General features: G+C 41.0%; 1 protein-coding gene across 2 annotated transcripts in view; it reads right to left on the bottom strand.

Moving 5' to 3' along the window:
- uggt1 (UDP-glucose glycoprotein glucosyltransferase 1) overlaps positions 1–16,281 on the bottom strand; it is a 141,983-nt gene that overhangs the window by 70,141 nt on the left and 55,561 nt on the right. The window contains exons 21-25 of one of the 2 annotated variants that reach the window (XM_068042002.1): positions 16,064–16,087; positions 8,744–8,838; positions 6,742–6,948; positions 4,992–5,123; positions 1,742–1,869 (exon numbers count right to left, since the gene is read on the bottom strand). In XM_068042002.1, the coding sequence (XP_067898103.1) occupies positions 1,742–1,869; positions 4,992–5,123; positions 6,742–6,948; positions 8,744–8,838; positions 16,064–16,087 (586 nt within the window). The remainder of the gene's footprint in view (positions 1–1,741; positions 1,870–4,991; positions 5,124–6,741; positions 6,949–8,743; positions 8,839–16,063; positions 16,088–16,281) is intronic. The other variant, XM_068042003.1, reaches the window with a different exon arrangement.

Genomic DNA, 16,281 nt, shown 5'->3' with positions numbered 1-16,281 from the left:
GCTGTGGTGGGATTTGAACCCATGTCCCCAGAGCAATACCCTGGGTCTCTGGGTTACTAGTCCAGTGATAATACCACTACGCCACCACCTCCCCATCTTAAAGGAGGTAGCGAGGCAGAAAGCTGTAGGGAGGGAATTCTAGAGCTTGGGGCCTAGGCAACTGAAGGTGCAGCCACCAATGGTGGAACGATTAAAATCGGGGTGCTCAAGAGGTGAGAATTAGAGAAGCGCAAATATCTCGGAGTGTTGTGTGGCTGGAGGAGATTACGAGATAGATTGGGGCGAGGCCCTGAAGGGATTTAAAAACACGGATGAGAATTTTAAAAATCAAGACGTTGCTTGACCGGGAGCCAACGTAGGTCAATGAGCACAGGGGTGATATATGAATGGGACTTGGTACGAGTTAAGACACAGGCAGGAGTGTTTTGGATGGCCTCAAGTTTACAGAGGGTAGAACTTGGGAGACCAACAAGGAGTGTGTTGGAACAGACAAGTCTAGAGGTAACGAAGGCACGAATGAGGGTTTCAGTAGAGGAGTTGAGACGGGTGAAGTCAGGCGATGCTATGGAGAACAACTACTTACATGCTCAGCTTCTTCACTCCTCAATTTTTAGCTTGCCACTTCAGCCTCTCCTGATTCTTAGCCCTCCCCCTTCATTCTTCCTCATCTTCTTCTGCTCTGCCTTCACTGGAAAGCACTCAGAGCAGGTCAGCCAGCTGACAAGCTCTCCGAAGTGGGCAACCCTACTTGCCTCACCCATTACTGACCCTTCTTCCCCTCTCCCCAGACCTCTAAGTCCTTCTTCACCTGTGGTTTCTGCATTAGCTGTTAATTTGTTTCCTCTAATGTAGTTGCCAACTACAGTTGCAACTTTGGGTGGACAAAAGCAGATGAGCTTGTTGGTGACTGCAGCAGGCTAGGAATGGGTACAGTCAGGTCACAGCCAGGGAAGTCAGAACTTTAGCAAAGAACATGAATGGAGCCAACATGCAGTGGTGGGGACTTGCAATTATTGACTCAGACTGCAGTCAATATATAGTTTATGGTAATTTGATCATCAGCCGATACAGGTTTAAAAATATAACCTTTAATCTGTTACCAACTCGGAATAAACTAAAATTAATGAAATTATACATATTTATGACCTCTCATTTTATTTGATGTTGTGCTGCATTGATTCCAAATGTGATCTGGAATGGATATAAAGTAAATTAATTTATATGTAGCTGTGTGGAGTTCTATTAAACGCATAGTTCACTGATGACAAACCTTACATTGACATATCTCAGCAAGTCCAACACTGAAGATGGAAATTAACACTTCAATGCAAATTTGTACACTGACAGATTCTAATTTAAAAAATCCCTTGAAAAGTCCTTGGCTGAAACGAATACACTGCAGCCTCACAGCTCCAGGGACCCGGGTTCGATTCTGGGTCCTGCCTGTGTGGAGTTTGCAAGTTCTCCCTGTGTCTGCGTGGGTTTTCTCCGGGTGCTCCGGTTTCCTCCCACAAGCCAAAAGACTTGCAGGTTGGTAGGTAAATTGGCCATTATAAATTGTCACTAGTATAGGTAGGGAAATATAGGGACAGGTGGGGATGTTTGGTAGGAATATGGGATTAGTGTAGGATTAGTATAAATGGGTGGTTGATGGTCGGCACAGACTCGGTGGGCCGAAGGGCCTGTTTCAGTGCTGTATCTCTAATCTAATCTAATCAAAATAGTCATTAAAATCACTCACAGATCTTCTTCAATGGCCAGCATTTGGATCTTGACTTTGATCTTCTCTGCTGCCTCAATAGCAATACTCTCCAGCAAATGGAAGTCATTCTGATTGAAGATTTCATTTTCTTCCAGTGGGCCAACAATCTACCACAGTTACAAAGTTTCAAGTCTGTTACTACTTCAGACATTCACAGGATATTGACAACTGACATCCCTGAGATATACGTTCCCACCTGTTAAGAGTGGTAAGGAACCATACTGAAAACTCTTCTTTCCCGAAAATTACAATTTCTTCTCTTCAGTCCTGAAGAGCTGACTACGGTCATCAGGACTGGAGAGGGGAATAGAAACCATAATGATTGACAACACCTAAAAATTGGTAAAGGATTCATTTTGGTTAATTTCCACCATAGTACAGAGGAGTAAGTTAGCATGGTGATGCTACACTGGATTTGTTACAGTTGTCAAGTATGAAACAATTAACAAAAAATAATATGCTTAACAGCAAGGCAGAAATTAAATTATTTTCCAAGTGTTTCTTTTTATTGCTGCAGAGAAGCATGTCTTTCCAATGCGTTAATATTTTATTTCAGGCTAGGTATGAATAGTGTCCTGTAGGCACTCAGAATCAGTGCGACAAATGAGAGGGACTTTACAAACAAAAACATGCAAGTTTATTGGACATAGTTAAACTGTATTTGGTGAGTAAGTAAATAGAAAGGGATATGACAATGACATTTTATATCCTGACTTTTGACCTCTCATATCATTGTGTGTAATGCAACGCATTAATCTCAGTGCCCTTTAATAGTCAAGAAGTTTCAACTGAAATTTTATGTATGCATGAATGGCAATGTTTTTCTTCTCACTCATTCTTTGCACTCATGTTCCTGCCTCGGATAATTTGTATTTGTTTCATTTTTCCAAACAAGTCATAGAATTTAAAAAAAAAACTTTTTCTAACTTCTATCAATTCTTGCTTCCTTTTCTCTTTTTTAATTATTCCTGTTTTACCTTTCCCACCTTACTTTAATTTTCTTGTAAATTCTTTATAATATACTTTGACCTTTTTTTAATATCTTGATTTCTGGTTTCTACTTGTTGCACTGATGTTCTTTCCATAAAACAATAATACTCTTTGCCTTTTTGAGCACAGCTTTGAGTTTAGTATTGCAGACAGACATTGTTGAGGTGGATACTTTATGCCCTTTAAACACCTGAATTCCTTTCAAGAATCTACTGCATTAGCAGGGCCAATTTTAAGGATGGCTATCTTGATGCAAGCTCCAGAATTTACATGTTGTAAATAACAGGCATAGCATTAAGTTCTAACTGCATAAAAACAGAAAATACTGGAAACACACAACAGCTCAGTCAGCATTTGTGAGCAGAAAATACCGGATTACATCTTAGGTGCAGTCCCTTCGTTAGCATTTTAACTGCATGGCAGCTTTCATATCTCATATAACAACTTACGGTGAACTTTCTTCAGCAATAAGCCAAGTTCTAGCTTCTTTTGAGCAACTGTCTATTTTAGTTACTGTAAGGGTTAACATAGGATGGAAAAACAGTGTAGCTTCAAAATAGGGTGGCGGTTAGGATAGAAAAGAACACTTAGAACAAAATAAGAGATTGTGGGTGGCAGACCCAGAGAACTAGATTATTGCATACATGAAATTGTAGAAATTAGGGGTAAATCTGAACGAGACAGATACTCAAATCCTGAAAAGCCATTGAGAAGGTCATTCTCTGCAACTCTGAATGGGTACCCTACTTATGAGTATCTGTATATTGGTGTCTGCTTACTGGATCATCTAATAAATATCCAATTTGACTCATTCTAGTCTCCCACCTTCAGACACCTAGTCGAACAGTTACTTGCATGGCTCTGATGGAATATGCCAATTTGGCGGGTTAGGTGATCCAATGGTAACAGCTGGGAAAGTATGCATACTTTCTCATGACTTGCCATGAAAGACATTGGTGTCAAAGGATTGTGTACCTGCCAGTACTATACAGGATTTCTTTCCCAAAGTTTTAAATATCTGAAATATTTAATAAAACCAATTCAATTATACAGCATTAGACAAACAGTACATCTGGACATTAGCCCCTTCCAATTAGATATTTTGAGATATACTAAAACAACAATAATTACATCTACATAAAGACCTGTCAGTATAATGGTCAGTGGGCAATTTCTCCAAGCTGAAACAATATGCATAGTTAGAGTATCACTGCTAACCGATCAGCCGCTCAGTCAACTACATTGCTGCATTCTTGGTTCTCGGAACCGAAGGGAAGAGTCAGAGGTGACCAATATTAATCACCCAACTGAACTGCACCTTTATCATTTTAAATGGATACAGATAGTTGAGCCATCATGCCTAATTCACTTCAAAGACCTATGCAATTCAGTTAAATGATCTACATGGCAAAAGAGAAAAAAGCATTTCAGTTTTCTGATCTGATGAAGGGTTCCATTGGAAAAGGTAACCCGATACGTTAAAACACATACTGCAATGTTTTTGATCAGGTGAACTTTGTGGGGGGGGAGCCAGAGTTGAAGCCATCAACCCTTAGCTGCAAATGAGGGTTTTGGCAAAGGAAGGGGATGGGTAAGACTGGAGGCAGAAAGTGGCTGATTAGATACCAGAATAAATGTGGGGAAGAAGAAAAGTTGAGGTTTGAGGACACTGAGCTTACACTCTTCCCAACTCCGGTCAGACAGCAGCCTGGAAGGCTGACAGAGTTGAAGCTGGAGGCTTAGAAGTGCTGCTGGAGCAAAAGTATCAGTGGAAAAAGTTTTACTGAGCCAGATCTTAATATCAAACATAATAAAAACAGAAAATTCTGGAAATACTCAGCAGGTCAGGCAGCATTTGTGGAGAGACAAACAGAGTTAATGTTTCAAGTCAATGACCTTTCATCAGAACTGGTAACTGACCTGAAATGTTAACTCAGTTTTTCTCTCCACAGATGCTGCTGGACCTACTGAGTATTTCCAGCACTTTCAGTTTTTATTTCCGATTGGAAGCAGCTGCAGTATTTTGCATTTGTCTTAATACCAACAGGCAGTTTGAGAGCTACATCTAGGTCAATGATGCGCTAAGTGGGGTAGAGCATGATCTTGGTCCATTATTAAAAATGCTAAGCATGGATATGGTATCGTCTGCAGACCAAGTACATACACCAAATCGTCAATGCCAAATAAAAACCTGAACTTGTCTGACTTTCTTTTCAACTGAAACTAACAAAATACTTACTCGTCCATTGCTGATAACGGCCCTCTGCCCTCTATTCAATTTCACTACATCCTTGCAGAAAGAACTGTGCGACAAAATGAAATCCACATTCAGAGTCTCAAACCTCTTTTTGAAGCCAGCATTGTCCATACCCTACAGAAGAGAACAGAGAAGCAGATCAAGCAAAGCTTTGGTGGAAAGTAAAGATTAAAACAGATGGTAAATTATTGACCTTCCATGCTCCGTTGAACAATAGGTTCTCTTTGACACTGCTCACAGATAGTTTGGCTTATGGGGTGTATGTTCCATGAATTACTGGTTTTTTCAGAACTTATCTAAAGGCACGTTTCAGGCCTGTAAGGGTGAGGTCAGGCTAAGAGACCCAAGAAAAGGTGGGGGTTGTCTTGGATAAGGTGTTTGGTGGTTTTCTAATTTCTTTTATTCTAATTTTCTCTGTTATTCTCAACCTTTCAAGTGCTGTTCTTGTTAATTACCTAATTTCTCGCTGTTACTGTCTTCCCTCTCTTTTTCTGTTATTCACTCTGTGTTGGTGAATGTCCTTTCTCTCAGCATTTATTTCTATCACACTCTCTCCAATTCTATGTTTTCTTTACTTCAGAGGTCTTAAACAACTATGTCCTTTTCAGTTAGTGATCTGTAACTGCAATTACCTCCAGATCTCTCACAACAGAATCAGCATCAGTTCTAAAAGTGAACGGCAATGCAGGCAGCAGCCACAGCCAGTCTCAATGGACAGCTGAGAGCATGTGATCTCCAAAATGTAGAGCAGCCAGAGCTGCCAATATAGGGTGGAGTGTTGGAAGTGAGGCTGCAAATGCCTATAGTCTGCTCTACATATATGCTTTTTACATTACAGTTGAGCTGGGCTGAGCTCTGCAGCACAGAAACATGGTTGGGATTGTATCGAGGGGGTAATTACAGCACAATATTTGGAAAATTAACTCCAAGGAGCATGTAAAGTTTTCTTTTTCTGAAAAAAAAAGCTCATCCGTTCTCAAATAAAAGGATTTACAGCAAAATCATGTTGTACTGTGTGCAGGAAACTGAGATAAGAAAACGTTACTAACTTCTGGATGCCAGCATTAGTTAAATTTGTTTCTGCTTTAGTTCATTCTGGTGTCCTATCCTATTACAATTTTTCTGTCACAGAATGGGATTCCAGCATTAACTAAACCAAGAACAAAAGTACTACTTCATTCTTTTTATTTCTCAAGAGCATGCATAATCAAAGGTGCACCTATTATAAATGGAAAATACAGCATTCTGTGCTGCAAGTTCATACCACCTCGAAGTAACATGCTCATGTAGCATGGATCTGATTCCTAAGCTAGCATGAAAGTTACACTAAAAAGTCACAGTTCAAATGGAAGTTAAAAACTGTGAGATTTAGCTGCCAGTACCTCACAGTTAAACAGTGTACAACAATTCTGTGCCTTTAGGCAATGGAAGGCCTGTAGGAACATGGCAGCACCACAGCAAAACAGCACATTGAATAAAATGGCTCTCTATAGCAAGAGCAACACCCATGTATCAACTGCTGGAAACTGAGCAATATCAATGGGCAATTAGATGTACTATTCTTGCGATGCAATTACAGCTCATAGAAGGCCCGTTCTTAAATCACAAAACAGTTTCTCAAACAAAATTAAGCGTCTGACTGCACACGGTCAACATTTCCTGCCCAAGTCCATCAACTGAAGAAAATGGAAAGCTGCTAGCCCTATACACACAAGTGAGAAACATCACTTACTCCAACAGCAAATTCCATGATGTCTGCCCCCTCGGCCAATGCCTTTGCAGTCTCTTCTTTTGCCAGTTTAGTGATGAAGTTCTTGGCATTATTAACATTTTGTGTGTTAAGCGCAGCCCAAATGGCTCTGGCAATAACTGTGTTCTCTTTGGTGGGTTCACTGCTTGGATTGTTTATCAGGCCAATCCTTAAATTATTGCTGGATTTCTGCAAAACAGCACACAAACAGACTTGCAGAAGTACAAAAAAAAACTGTCTCCTTTAAAAGAAAACATAAAACTTCAGTACCAGAGATGTTGCATATAATTTAATAGTTTATCTTTCAAGAAACCTAGGTAAAGGACTAAGGACCACAGTGCAGAGCACCACCAGAATTGAAAAGATGAGATGAGATAAATCAAGAAATGCTGGTTAGGTGATGCCAAGCTTCGATTTTAAAAGCCTGCAGATTATGAGGAAGGGTAGACCTATACAGGTTAAGAAAATGTTGTTTTGAGCTCCTAAGAGAGAACCCAGTAGAGTAAGACAGTGAGATGAATCTCAATTTCAGTGAGAACACAGACTCCCTCAGCTGTAGAATGCAAAGATCTCAATTCCCAGCTCCATTAATGTGCATTGGGTTGCTAACATAAGGCAGAAATATAAATTAAGTTGAACATCCAACCTTTCTTTTCATCCAAAGAGCAAAATTCTACCCCATTTCCATTATATATTGTCCAGTGAAGAAATCGTCAAATAAATGTTATCAACTGTTAAAGCAAGCCAAGGGAACTCAGTAATTATCACAATTAGCTACACAATGAGTTCTCAAACTCAGTTGTGTGCTAGAGAAGCACAGAGACAAGACCAGAGCATTTTCTCGTCATGAGTGAAATTAGAGAGCAAACAACATCTGTACAAAGTGCTTTCATTGCATATCGAATAAGAGATGGTAAGGAGTGAAAAACAAATGCAACAAGGCCATAAGTTATAAATGTGTGTACAATCCTAAATTGGAATGGGAAATTCCCTCACAAAGCACTGGATTAATCTCTTGACCGTTTGTTATTTTATATAATGCATATATGACCAATCTGAGCAACCAGCCCCTACATCTTGGGCTGAATTTTACCAGCCCACTGACGTCAAGGGTCGTGGCAGGGGGGGCCCAGAAAATTCTTCCAGGAGGGGCCTGTCTCGACCCCTGATGCCAAGAAGGCCTCGCCACATTTTAACAGCGTGGCAAGGCCTCGCTGCGGCCCTCCCAGCCGCAGAGCGGCGGAGCCTTCATTTGCCTAATAAAATTAATGCAAATACATGTTAATTAACTTACCTGGACCAGGCGGCTGTCCCATGCTGATATTTAGGCTGGTGGCTGGAAGTCCCGCGCCTTCCGATCCCCATTTGGAGACTCAAGGTGAGACACTGGTGGGGAGGGGGAAGGAGTTTAATTTTCAGGTCTGGGGTTGGGGGGGTGGGGGCGAGTGGAGGAAACTTATTCCATTGGTTGAGGGGATGGTGGAAAGGGGTTGAAAGGCTGAGATCATAAAGTTTGGGGGTGAAAGGTCAGGACCGGCAAAAATGTTTTGCTGGGGTTGGGGGGGGGGTGCGGAGGGAAGTAAATTTACTGGCTGATGATTGGGGCGGGGGTTGGAAGAGGGGCTTTGACATGTACTTTACTGTTTTTATTTAAAGGTGATGTTCCCTTTAAACATTCAAATCATCTGTCAGGGCTTGAAGTCCATTAAAAATGGCGCAGGCACCTGCATGGTGGCGCCGGGTGCCATTGCCGGGCGCAGCCGTCCCGCCACCTCCATTTAAACGAGCCCCTGCGCAAAATATCACGGGGGATCAGTGGCGGCCACTGTGATTTGCGGCTCCCTCATAAAATTCAACCCCTTATATCTATGGAGACAAATGGATAGTCATTATAGCAGAGGGTATTAACAAAGAACAATGTGTGCAGAATGCAGCACAGACATCCTGGGCAGAAAGTAAGATACTGGCATAATTTTAATCTTACCAGATGTTTAAGGGATTCATACAGTAACTGCCTCCCTGAAAGGTCATCAAAATCTCCAATGATCCAGAATGTAAGCGGACGAACATACTTATCATCTAAAAATCCATATGAGGAAAAGAAAATGAATACTGTGCACTTCACTACTTTTAAAACAAAATACCGATCTCTTGCCAATTGTGTTTGTATTCAACTAGCCAGGGGAAAACAAGATAAAGACAACACAGAAACTGAATGGGTATTTCCCTCGTCATGCAACAACTAAAAACCAATGGCATCGCAGTTACTGTGCGCATTATGTTACTGCTGTTAGTGGTCATGTAATTTGGTGGTAATTGACTTTGTCCAAATGAAAACAAACTGAGATTGGTGATCAGGATCTCAAATTTAATCTGACCACTAAGACATAAGGTCATGACCCTCCAGTGAGTGGAATTTCATATCTTGGAGCAACCAGTGTCACATGCATTCAACTGCTGTAATGACACACGATGGACAATAATACACATGCAGAGATTCAAAAGCTTTGACTGTCTGGGTTCAAATCAGAGTCAGTGGTGGTCAACAGCAACATGCTTAGTAGGAGCATTCTAAATCAGAAAGTTATGCTTATAAGGTTAAAATCTGGCTCACACCACTCTGGATCGCCCACCCATTTAAATTACCAGAGACCTTAGTGTAGATCATATATCTGGTCTCTGAGGTGAGTAATGATGCAGGAACAAAGGAGGTGTGGTTTTCTGACATTTCACTGTATTATTAAGAACTTGGGCTGAATACTTGAATACATCACAAGTTTGACAGACTTTCAAATAGCTTGCATAACACATGCCTGTTCAATACTTTCACTGGAGTTGAAAGTATAGCTAAGGACAATGTCATCTTTTACACAACAAAATTATACATCTCATCATTTTTACAACCCACATTCCATTAACCTTTGCAAATGTCCCATCTTAACCTTCATCGTGTTTACCATATTTGACAAATGCAGTATTGCACTGAGGTTTGCTATCGGTAGATAGGTAGGATGGCCAGGTTTATAACTTTAAAAATTTAACCATTGACCTAGTATTTTGGTAGCTACAGCTACCATGGCTCTGCTAAAAGAGACACAGGGCACAGGTGTGCATCCATGATGCCTCATGTGGAAATGTTTATTTTCTTCAGCTAGGCAGTGACCAAAGGCTGCACAATCTCCAAAGAATAAAAAATAGCATAAAATGTTAATGCATGCTACTCTGGATCATAGAATCTTACTGCACAGAATGAGTCCATTCGGCCCATCCTGCCTGTGCCAACTCTTTGAAAGAGCTATCCAATTAGTCCCACTTCCTTGCTCTTTCCCCACAGCATTGCAAATTTTCCTTCTCAAGTATTTATCCAATTTCCTTTAGATGGATCAAAACCAAAATATTACGTGAAGTAATCAACTTCATGGAAGCACTGTCATAGAGCTCAGTGCATATCGCAGTGGTTAATTTCATTGGTTAATGGTGTGTGGAATAAAATGAACAGGACTTTACCTTCTCAAAGAGTGCTTTTCATGCAAAAGATAATGGAATATAATCAGTGCTGAAAATTTCAAGTAATCTGCTCAAAATATATTCCATCGGAGCCCAGGACAAAACAATGCACAAAAATCAAAATGATTAGCATCACGGTACCAAGGCTTTAGGCATGTCAGGTAAGTGAATGCAAACAGCCTGCAGCATTCAATGAAATACTTGTTTGGCAGGGCACTGGAGCACTATCCTGCACAGCAGGTTGGAGTTGTCTCTCGCTTCTTTCAGGCTGTCACCTAGATTAGTTTTCTGATCATGCAGAAGTCCAGAGTGGAGACCAGGCACTGCCTCATAAGAAGGTAAGGCAACAAAAAATTTAAAAAGAGTGAAGATCACCTTAGCTCAGCTTCTCATAGCTGGTTTCAGAGCTGTACTAATAAAGACCTAGGAATAGGTTCCCAACCTGCCTGTGAATAGTGCAAGGTAACCAATAGAAAGGGAGGGAAAAAAGATAACCTTTAAAAAGGGCTGAATTTTACAGCACCCACCACCACCACCCACCCCCCCCCCCAACATTGGGGGTTGTGGCAGGGGAGGTCGGAAATTGCCTCCAGCAGAGACTTGCCACAGGCCTCGACGCCAGCCTGGCCCGATATTGGCGGCACCCCTGACGCTCGGCAATGGGAGCGAACTTTACATATGTAGATAAATTTAAATAAAGGAATTAATTACCTTCCATCCCACTGCTTAATTGGTGCCAGTGGCTGGCACTCCCGTGCCTTTGGGTCCCCATCCAGGAATCCGAGGTGGAACACTGATGGGGAGGGGGCAGCAGGTAAGTTTTTCAGTGCAGGTGGCGGGGGGGTGGGGGGGAGCAGGGTCAAATTAATCTAATTGGTTTAGGGGCTGGTGCGAAGGGTTAGAGTTTAAAGTTTATGTACTTGGAAGGAGGGGAAGGTCAGGTGGGAGGGGAAGTGTTTGGTGATGGGGGGGGTGGTGGTGAGAACATAGGAGCAGGAGTAGGCCATTCAGCCCATCGAGCCTGCTCTGCCATTCAATACGATCATGGCTGATCATCCATTTCAATGCCTTTTTCCCCCACACTATCCTCAAATCCCCTTATGTCATTGCTATTTAGAAATCTGTCAATCTCTGCTTTAAACATACTCAGTGACTGAGCTTCCACAGGTACAGAATTCCAAAGATTCACAACCTTCTAAATAAAGAAATTTCTCCTCATCTCTGTCCTAAGTGGCTTCCCCATTATTTTGAAATCATATAAGATCATAAGAACTAGGAGCAGGAGTAGGCCGTCTGGCCCCTTGAGTCTGCTCCGCCATTCAATAAGATCATGGCTGATCTTTTCGTGGACTCAGATCCACTTACCCGCGCTCCCACAGTATCCCTTATATCCTCTGGCTCTAGACTCCCCAACCAGGGGAATCATCTTAGCTGCATCTACCCTGCCTATCCCTTTAAGTATTTTGTAGGTTTCAATCAGATCATCTCTCATTCTTCGAAACGCTAGAGAATACAGGCCCAGTTTCCCCAATCTCTCTTCATAGGACAGTCCCGCCATCCCGGGAACAAGTCTGGTGAACCTTCGTTGCACTCCCTCTATGGCAATAATATCCTTCCTAAAGGGATGAAAACTGCACACAGTACTCCAGGTGCAGTCTAACCAAGGTTCTATACAATTGAAGCAAGACTTCACTACTCCTGTACTCAAATCCTCTTGCGATAAAGGCTAACATACTATTAGCCTTCTTAATTGCTTGCTGCACCTGCATGTGAGCGTTCAGTGACTTATTGACAAGGACATCCAGGTCCCTTTATACCTCTACACTTTCGAATCTCTTACCATTTAAAAAATACTCTGCACATCTATCCCTCCTACGAAACAGATAACCTCACATTTTTCTATATTATATTCCATCTGCCACGTTCTTGCCCACTCATTAAATCTTTCCAAATCCCCTTGAAGCGGCTTTGTATCTTCCTCACAACACACATTCCCACCTAGTTTTGTGTCATCCGCGAACTTGGAAGTACTACATTTGGTCCCCACATCCAAAACATTGATACAAATTGAACAGCTGGGGCCCAAGCACTGATCCCTGCAATACCCCCACGAGTCACAGCCTGCCAACGCGACAATGGCCCATTTATTCCTACTCTCTGTTTTCTGCCTGTTAACCAATCCTTAATCCATGCCAGTATATCACCTCCTATCCCATGTGCTTTAATTTTGCTAACCAACCTCCTCTGGTGGACTTTATCAAAGGCCTTCTGAAAATCCAAGTATACCACGTCCACTGACTCCCCTTTACCAATTCTGTAAGTAACATTCTGAAAAAACTCCAACAGGTTCATCAAACATGATTTCCCATTCATAAATCCATGTTGACTATGCCCAATAAGATCATTATTATCCAAGTGTCCATTTAACACATACTTTAGAATAGATTCTAGCATTTTCCCAATGACTGATGTAAGGCGAACAGGTCTGTCATTCCCTGTTTTCACTCTCACTCTTCTTAAACAGTGGGGTGACATTTGTGACCTTCCAATCTGCAGGAACCATTCCAGAATCTATAGAATTTTGCAAGATGATCACCAATGCATCCACTATCTCCACAGCTCCTCTTTCAACACTCTGGGATGTAGAATATCAGGTCCCAGGGACTTATCAACCTCAGCCCCATTAATTTCTCCAATACAACCTTCTTACTAATACTAATTTCCTTCAATTCCTCACTCCCCCTAATCCCTTGGATCTCTAATTCTCTAATTTCTTGTATCTTCCTCAGTGAAAACAGACACAAAGTAATCATTTAGCTGCTCTGCCATTTCTCTATTCCCCATTATAAATTCTCCTGACTCTGCCTGTAATGGACCCACATTTGTCTTAGCCAAACGTTTCCTTTTTACGTACCTATAGAAGCTTTTACAGTCCGTTTTTATATTTTTTGCTAGCTTACATTCATATTCCATTTTCCCTTTATCAGTTTCTTGCTTCTCCTTTGCTGTATTCTAAAATCCTCCTAATCCTCAGCTTTACTACTATTTCTGGCAACTGTATAGGCCTTTTCTTTTAATCGCATACAATCCTTAACTTCCTTTGTTATCCATGGTTAACTGCCTTTACTTTTGGGGTTTTGGTGCCTTGAAGGAATGTATAGTTGTTGTAAACTATGTAATATTTCTTTAAAGACTATCCATTGCCTATGTACTGTCATACCTTTTAATGTATTTTCCCAATGCACCTCAACCAATTTGCCCCTCATACCTTCATAATTTCCTTTGTTCAAATTTAACACCCTGGCTTCAGATTGAACTGCCTCACTTTCAAACATAATGTAATTCTATCATATTATGGTCATTCATCCCTAAAGGTTCTTTTACAAGAAGATTATTAATTAGCCCTTTTTCATTACATAATATTAGATCTAAAATCGCCTGTTCTCTAGTCGGTTCCTCAACATACTGCTCTCGAAAACCATCCCTAACACACTCCAGTAACTCGTCTTCCATAGCATTAGTACTCATTAGGGTAAGTAATGCACTGCATGGTTATTGTGGGGGTGGGAGAGGGGCAAATTAAATGTTTCTAAAAATTTTTGTTACCTATTTCTTTGAATTTTGAAATTAAATGGAGGGGCTCAAAGCCCTTTAAAAATGGCATCAGCACCTGCGCAAAGGCTGCTAATGCCATTGCCGGGGACAGACCACCCACCCCATCCACGTCATCGGGGTAGGTGGTCCGCCCCGGCCATTTAAATGAGCTGCCAGCTGCCGCGCTGAATACCGCAGCGGCTCTGCGACATTGTTTACATCCGCTACTGAGTAAAATGTAGCCCAGTGAGTCTAGCCTCATACTTACAGACTAAATCTAAATTTCTTCCTCACTTCCACCCTAAACTAATAAGGAAAATATGAAAAATGCTCAATAAACATAGTGGTCTGCCAGCATCATGTTAATGGTTTGGTTGGAGAATCCTCATCTGAGCTGAAATAGGAAGAGGTTGGTCTCTATGTCAGACTAATTTAATTAGGGGACTTAGCTGCATTTTTTTTCAGTTTTTACGAAAGGTCTCTGTTTGAAATTTGAACCATCTTTTCAGATACTGAAAGTTCTGCTGTGTATTTCCAACATTTACAGATTTTCGTTTAATAACATACTGTACAATTCAGTAGCTTGTTAGTTACAGATCAGTGCTAAGGCTTAAACCTGAAGAAATGTACCAAAACACTACTTGAAGACCTGTTTAGAAAGAAAGTCTTCAGTTGAGTTCATATCCAGGAACCTACGCCTTGAAAAACTGTCATTTAAATAAGAAACAACTCGAATGATAACTTGAAACAGGATTGCTGAGGTTGCATCTGCATTTGCAACAAAGGTTGGCAATAAAGATTTGGCATGTGTGCTACCTGCATCCATTCCAGCCTACATTCTATCCGATTTAGTGCCAGCCTGCTATGTGTTCATTACGAGCAGCAGGATTAATTTTGCATTCACCATTCTGACTGTAAGGGGCATTTCAGATCAGAGGGGATAAAATACAAAGTAACAGGATAATAGCTGCTTCAAGTTTAGCAATGAACATCAACTGTCATGCAGTTATGTCTATTAAGGTGAAGGGGGAAGCCTAGGATGGTGACACAGAGTACTGCTTTAATAATGCATTAACATTGTAACATGGACTATACAGTGAAGAGTCAGCAAATTTTACAATAAAGTACCAAATATTAGAGATATGGCATGCAAACACTATTGTCATTGCTCCCACCTCCCTGTTCTTCTAACATTTTTAAGACATCATTATTGCATTGAAACAATAATAGCACATGAATTTGTGAAAATAATCCATCATGTTAGTATGGTGCAAGATTAATTAGCTCACAGCGAATTATTCTTCCACTCAATTGCATAATAGAGAATTTCAGCTCAAAAATAGCACTGTATATTGTATGCATGTTTATGTGGTAGACGAATTTCCAAAATGCATCCTTGCAATTCATGGAGTTTTTAAATGAAATTGTCACCTTACCCCTCCACCCCTGACGTGGTACTAGCTGTCACTCAAATAACTTTTTTCAAGTGACCCGAGATAGTGCTATTTGACCTTGGCTGGCATTACAGCTAAACTCAATCCGATCCTTGTTAAATACCCACAGATGCACATTTTCTAGCAAGGTCATGGACAGTCCTCAACTCGAAGAATTCGGCCCAGTTTTTTCTCCTTCACATCTCGGGGCATTTGTAAACTTGTCGCACCTAACTGATGTTGGCTAAACATCGCACAGAGCAGAGAATGAACCCAATACCCTCCGGTTCCATACAGCTTTCGTGCCACACCACAAAGTATATTCACCAATTGAGCCACTAAGAGCTCCCCACCAGGAAATTGAGCAGAAAGTTTCAGTGAAAATGGTACAGATGGGGAAGGCCAAATCTCAGGCAGCTGCTCAAACTGTGTTGCCAAATAAAACTTCACGCCCCTCACGTTAAATTAATTCATGTCTGAAAATGGTCATTAGATTTTATTTAATTAAAATGGATGGGCCAAATATTCTTGTGCCTTCTCTCCTCCATTTATATTTAAATTTGCATGACAGTAATTCAGTTAATTAAAATATGCGAGCTGAGGTTTTGATTCTTAAACAGTCCAATATATTTTAATAAGAGTCCTGAATGTATGCGGAATTGAGCAGTTGCACTAAAACCCAATAATAAAGCAATTGAGTGGAAAACATGAAAATGCATTGCATTGAAGTAGATATTGGAATCAGACTAACAAATAGAGCAGAAAGTTACCATAGATCTCTCTTGAAGACATTCCTGCACAAAAGCATAAAGGACACAAAATAAGAAATAAAAAAACATGAATAGCAGAATAAAGTCAAATTTATCGCAGTGTCAAGCCACAGCCACGTTTAACACATGGCACTCCGTTGCCTGACATTAGAGCCTGTAGCATCAAAATAACAGAAAAAATCCTGCCCCCTCCCCCCATTTTGGAAACCAAATAACCC

The sequence above is a fragment of the Heterodontus francisci genome, chromosome 11 (assembly GCF_036365525.1).
Source record: "Heterodontus francisci isolate sHetFra1 chromosome 11, sHetFra1.hap1, whole genome shotgun sequence".
NCBI lineage: Eukaryota > Metazoa > Chordata > Chondrichthyes > Heterodontiformes > Heterodontidae > Heterodontus > Heterodontus francisci.
This window is presented reverse-complemented; position numbering and strand designations above follow the sequence as displayed.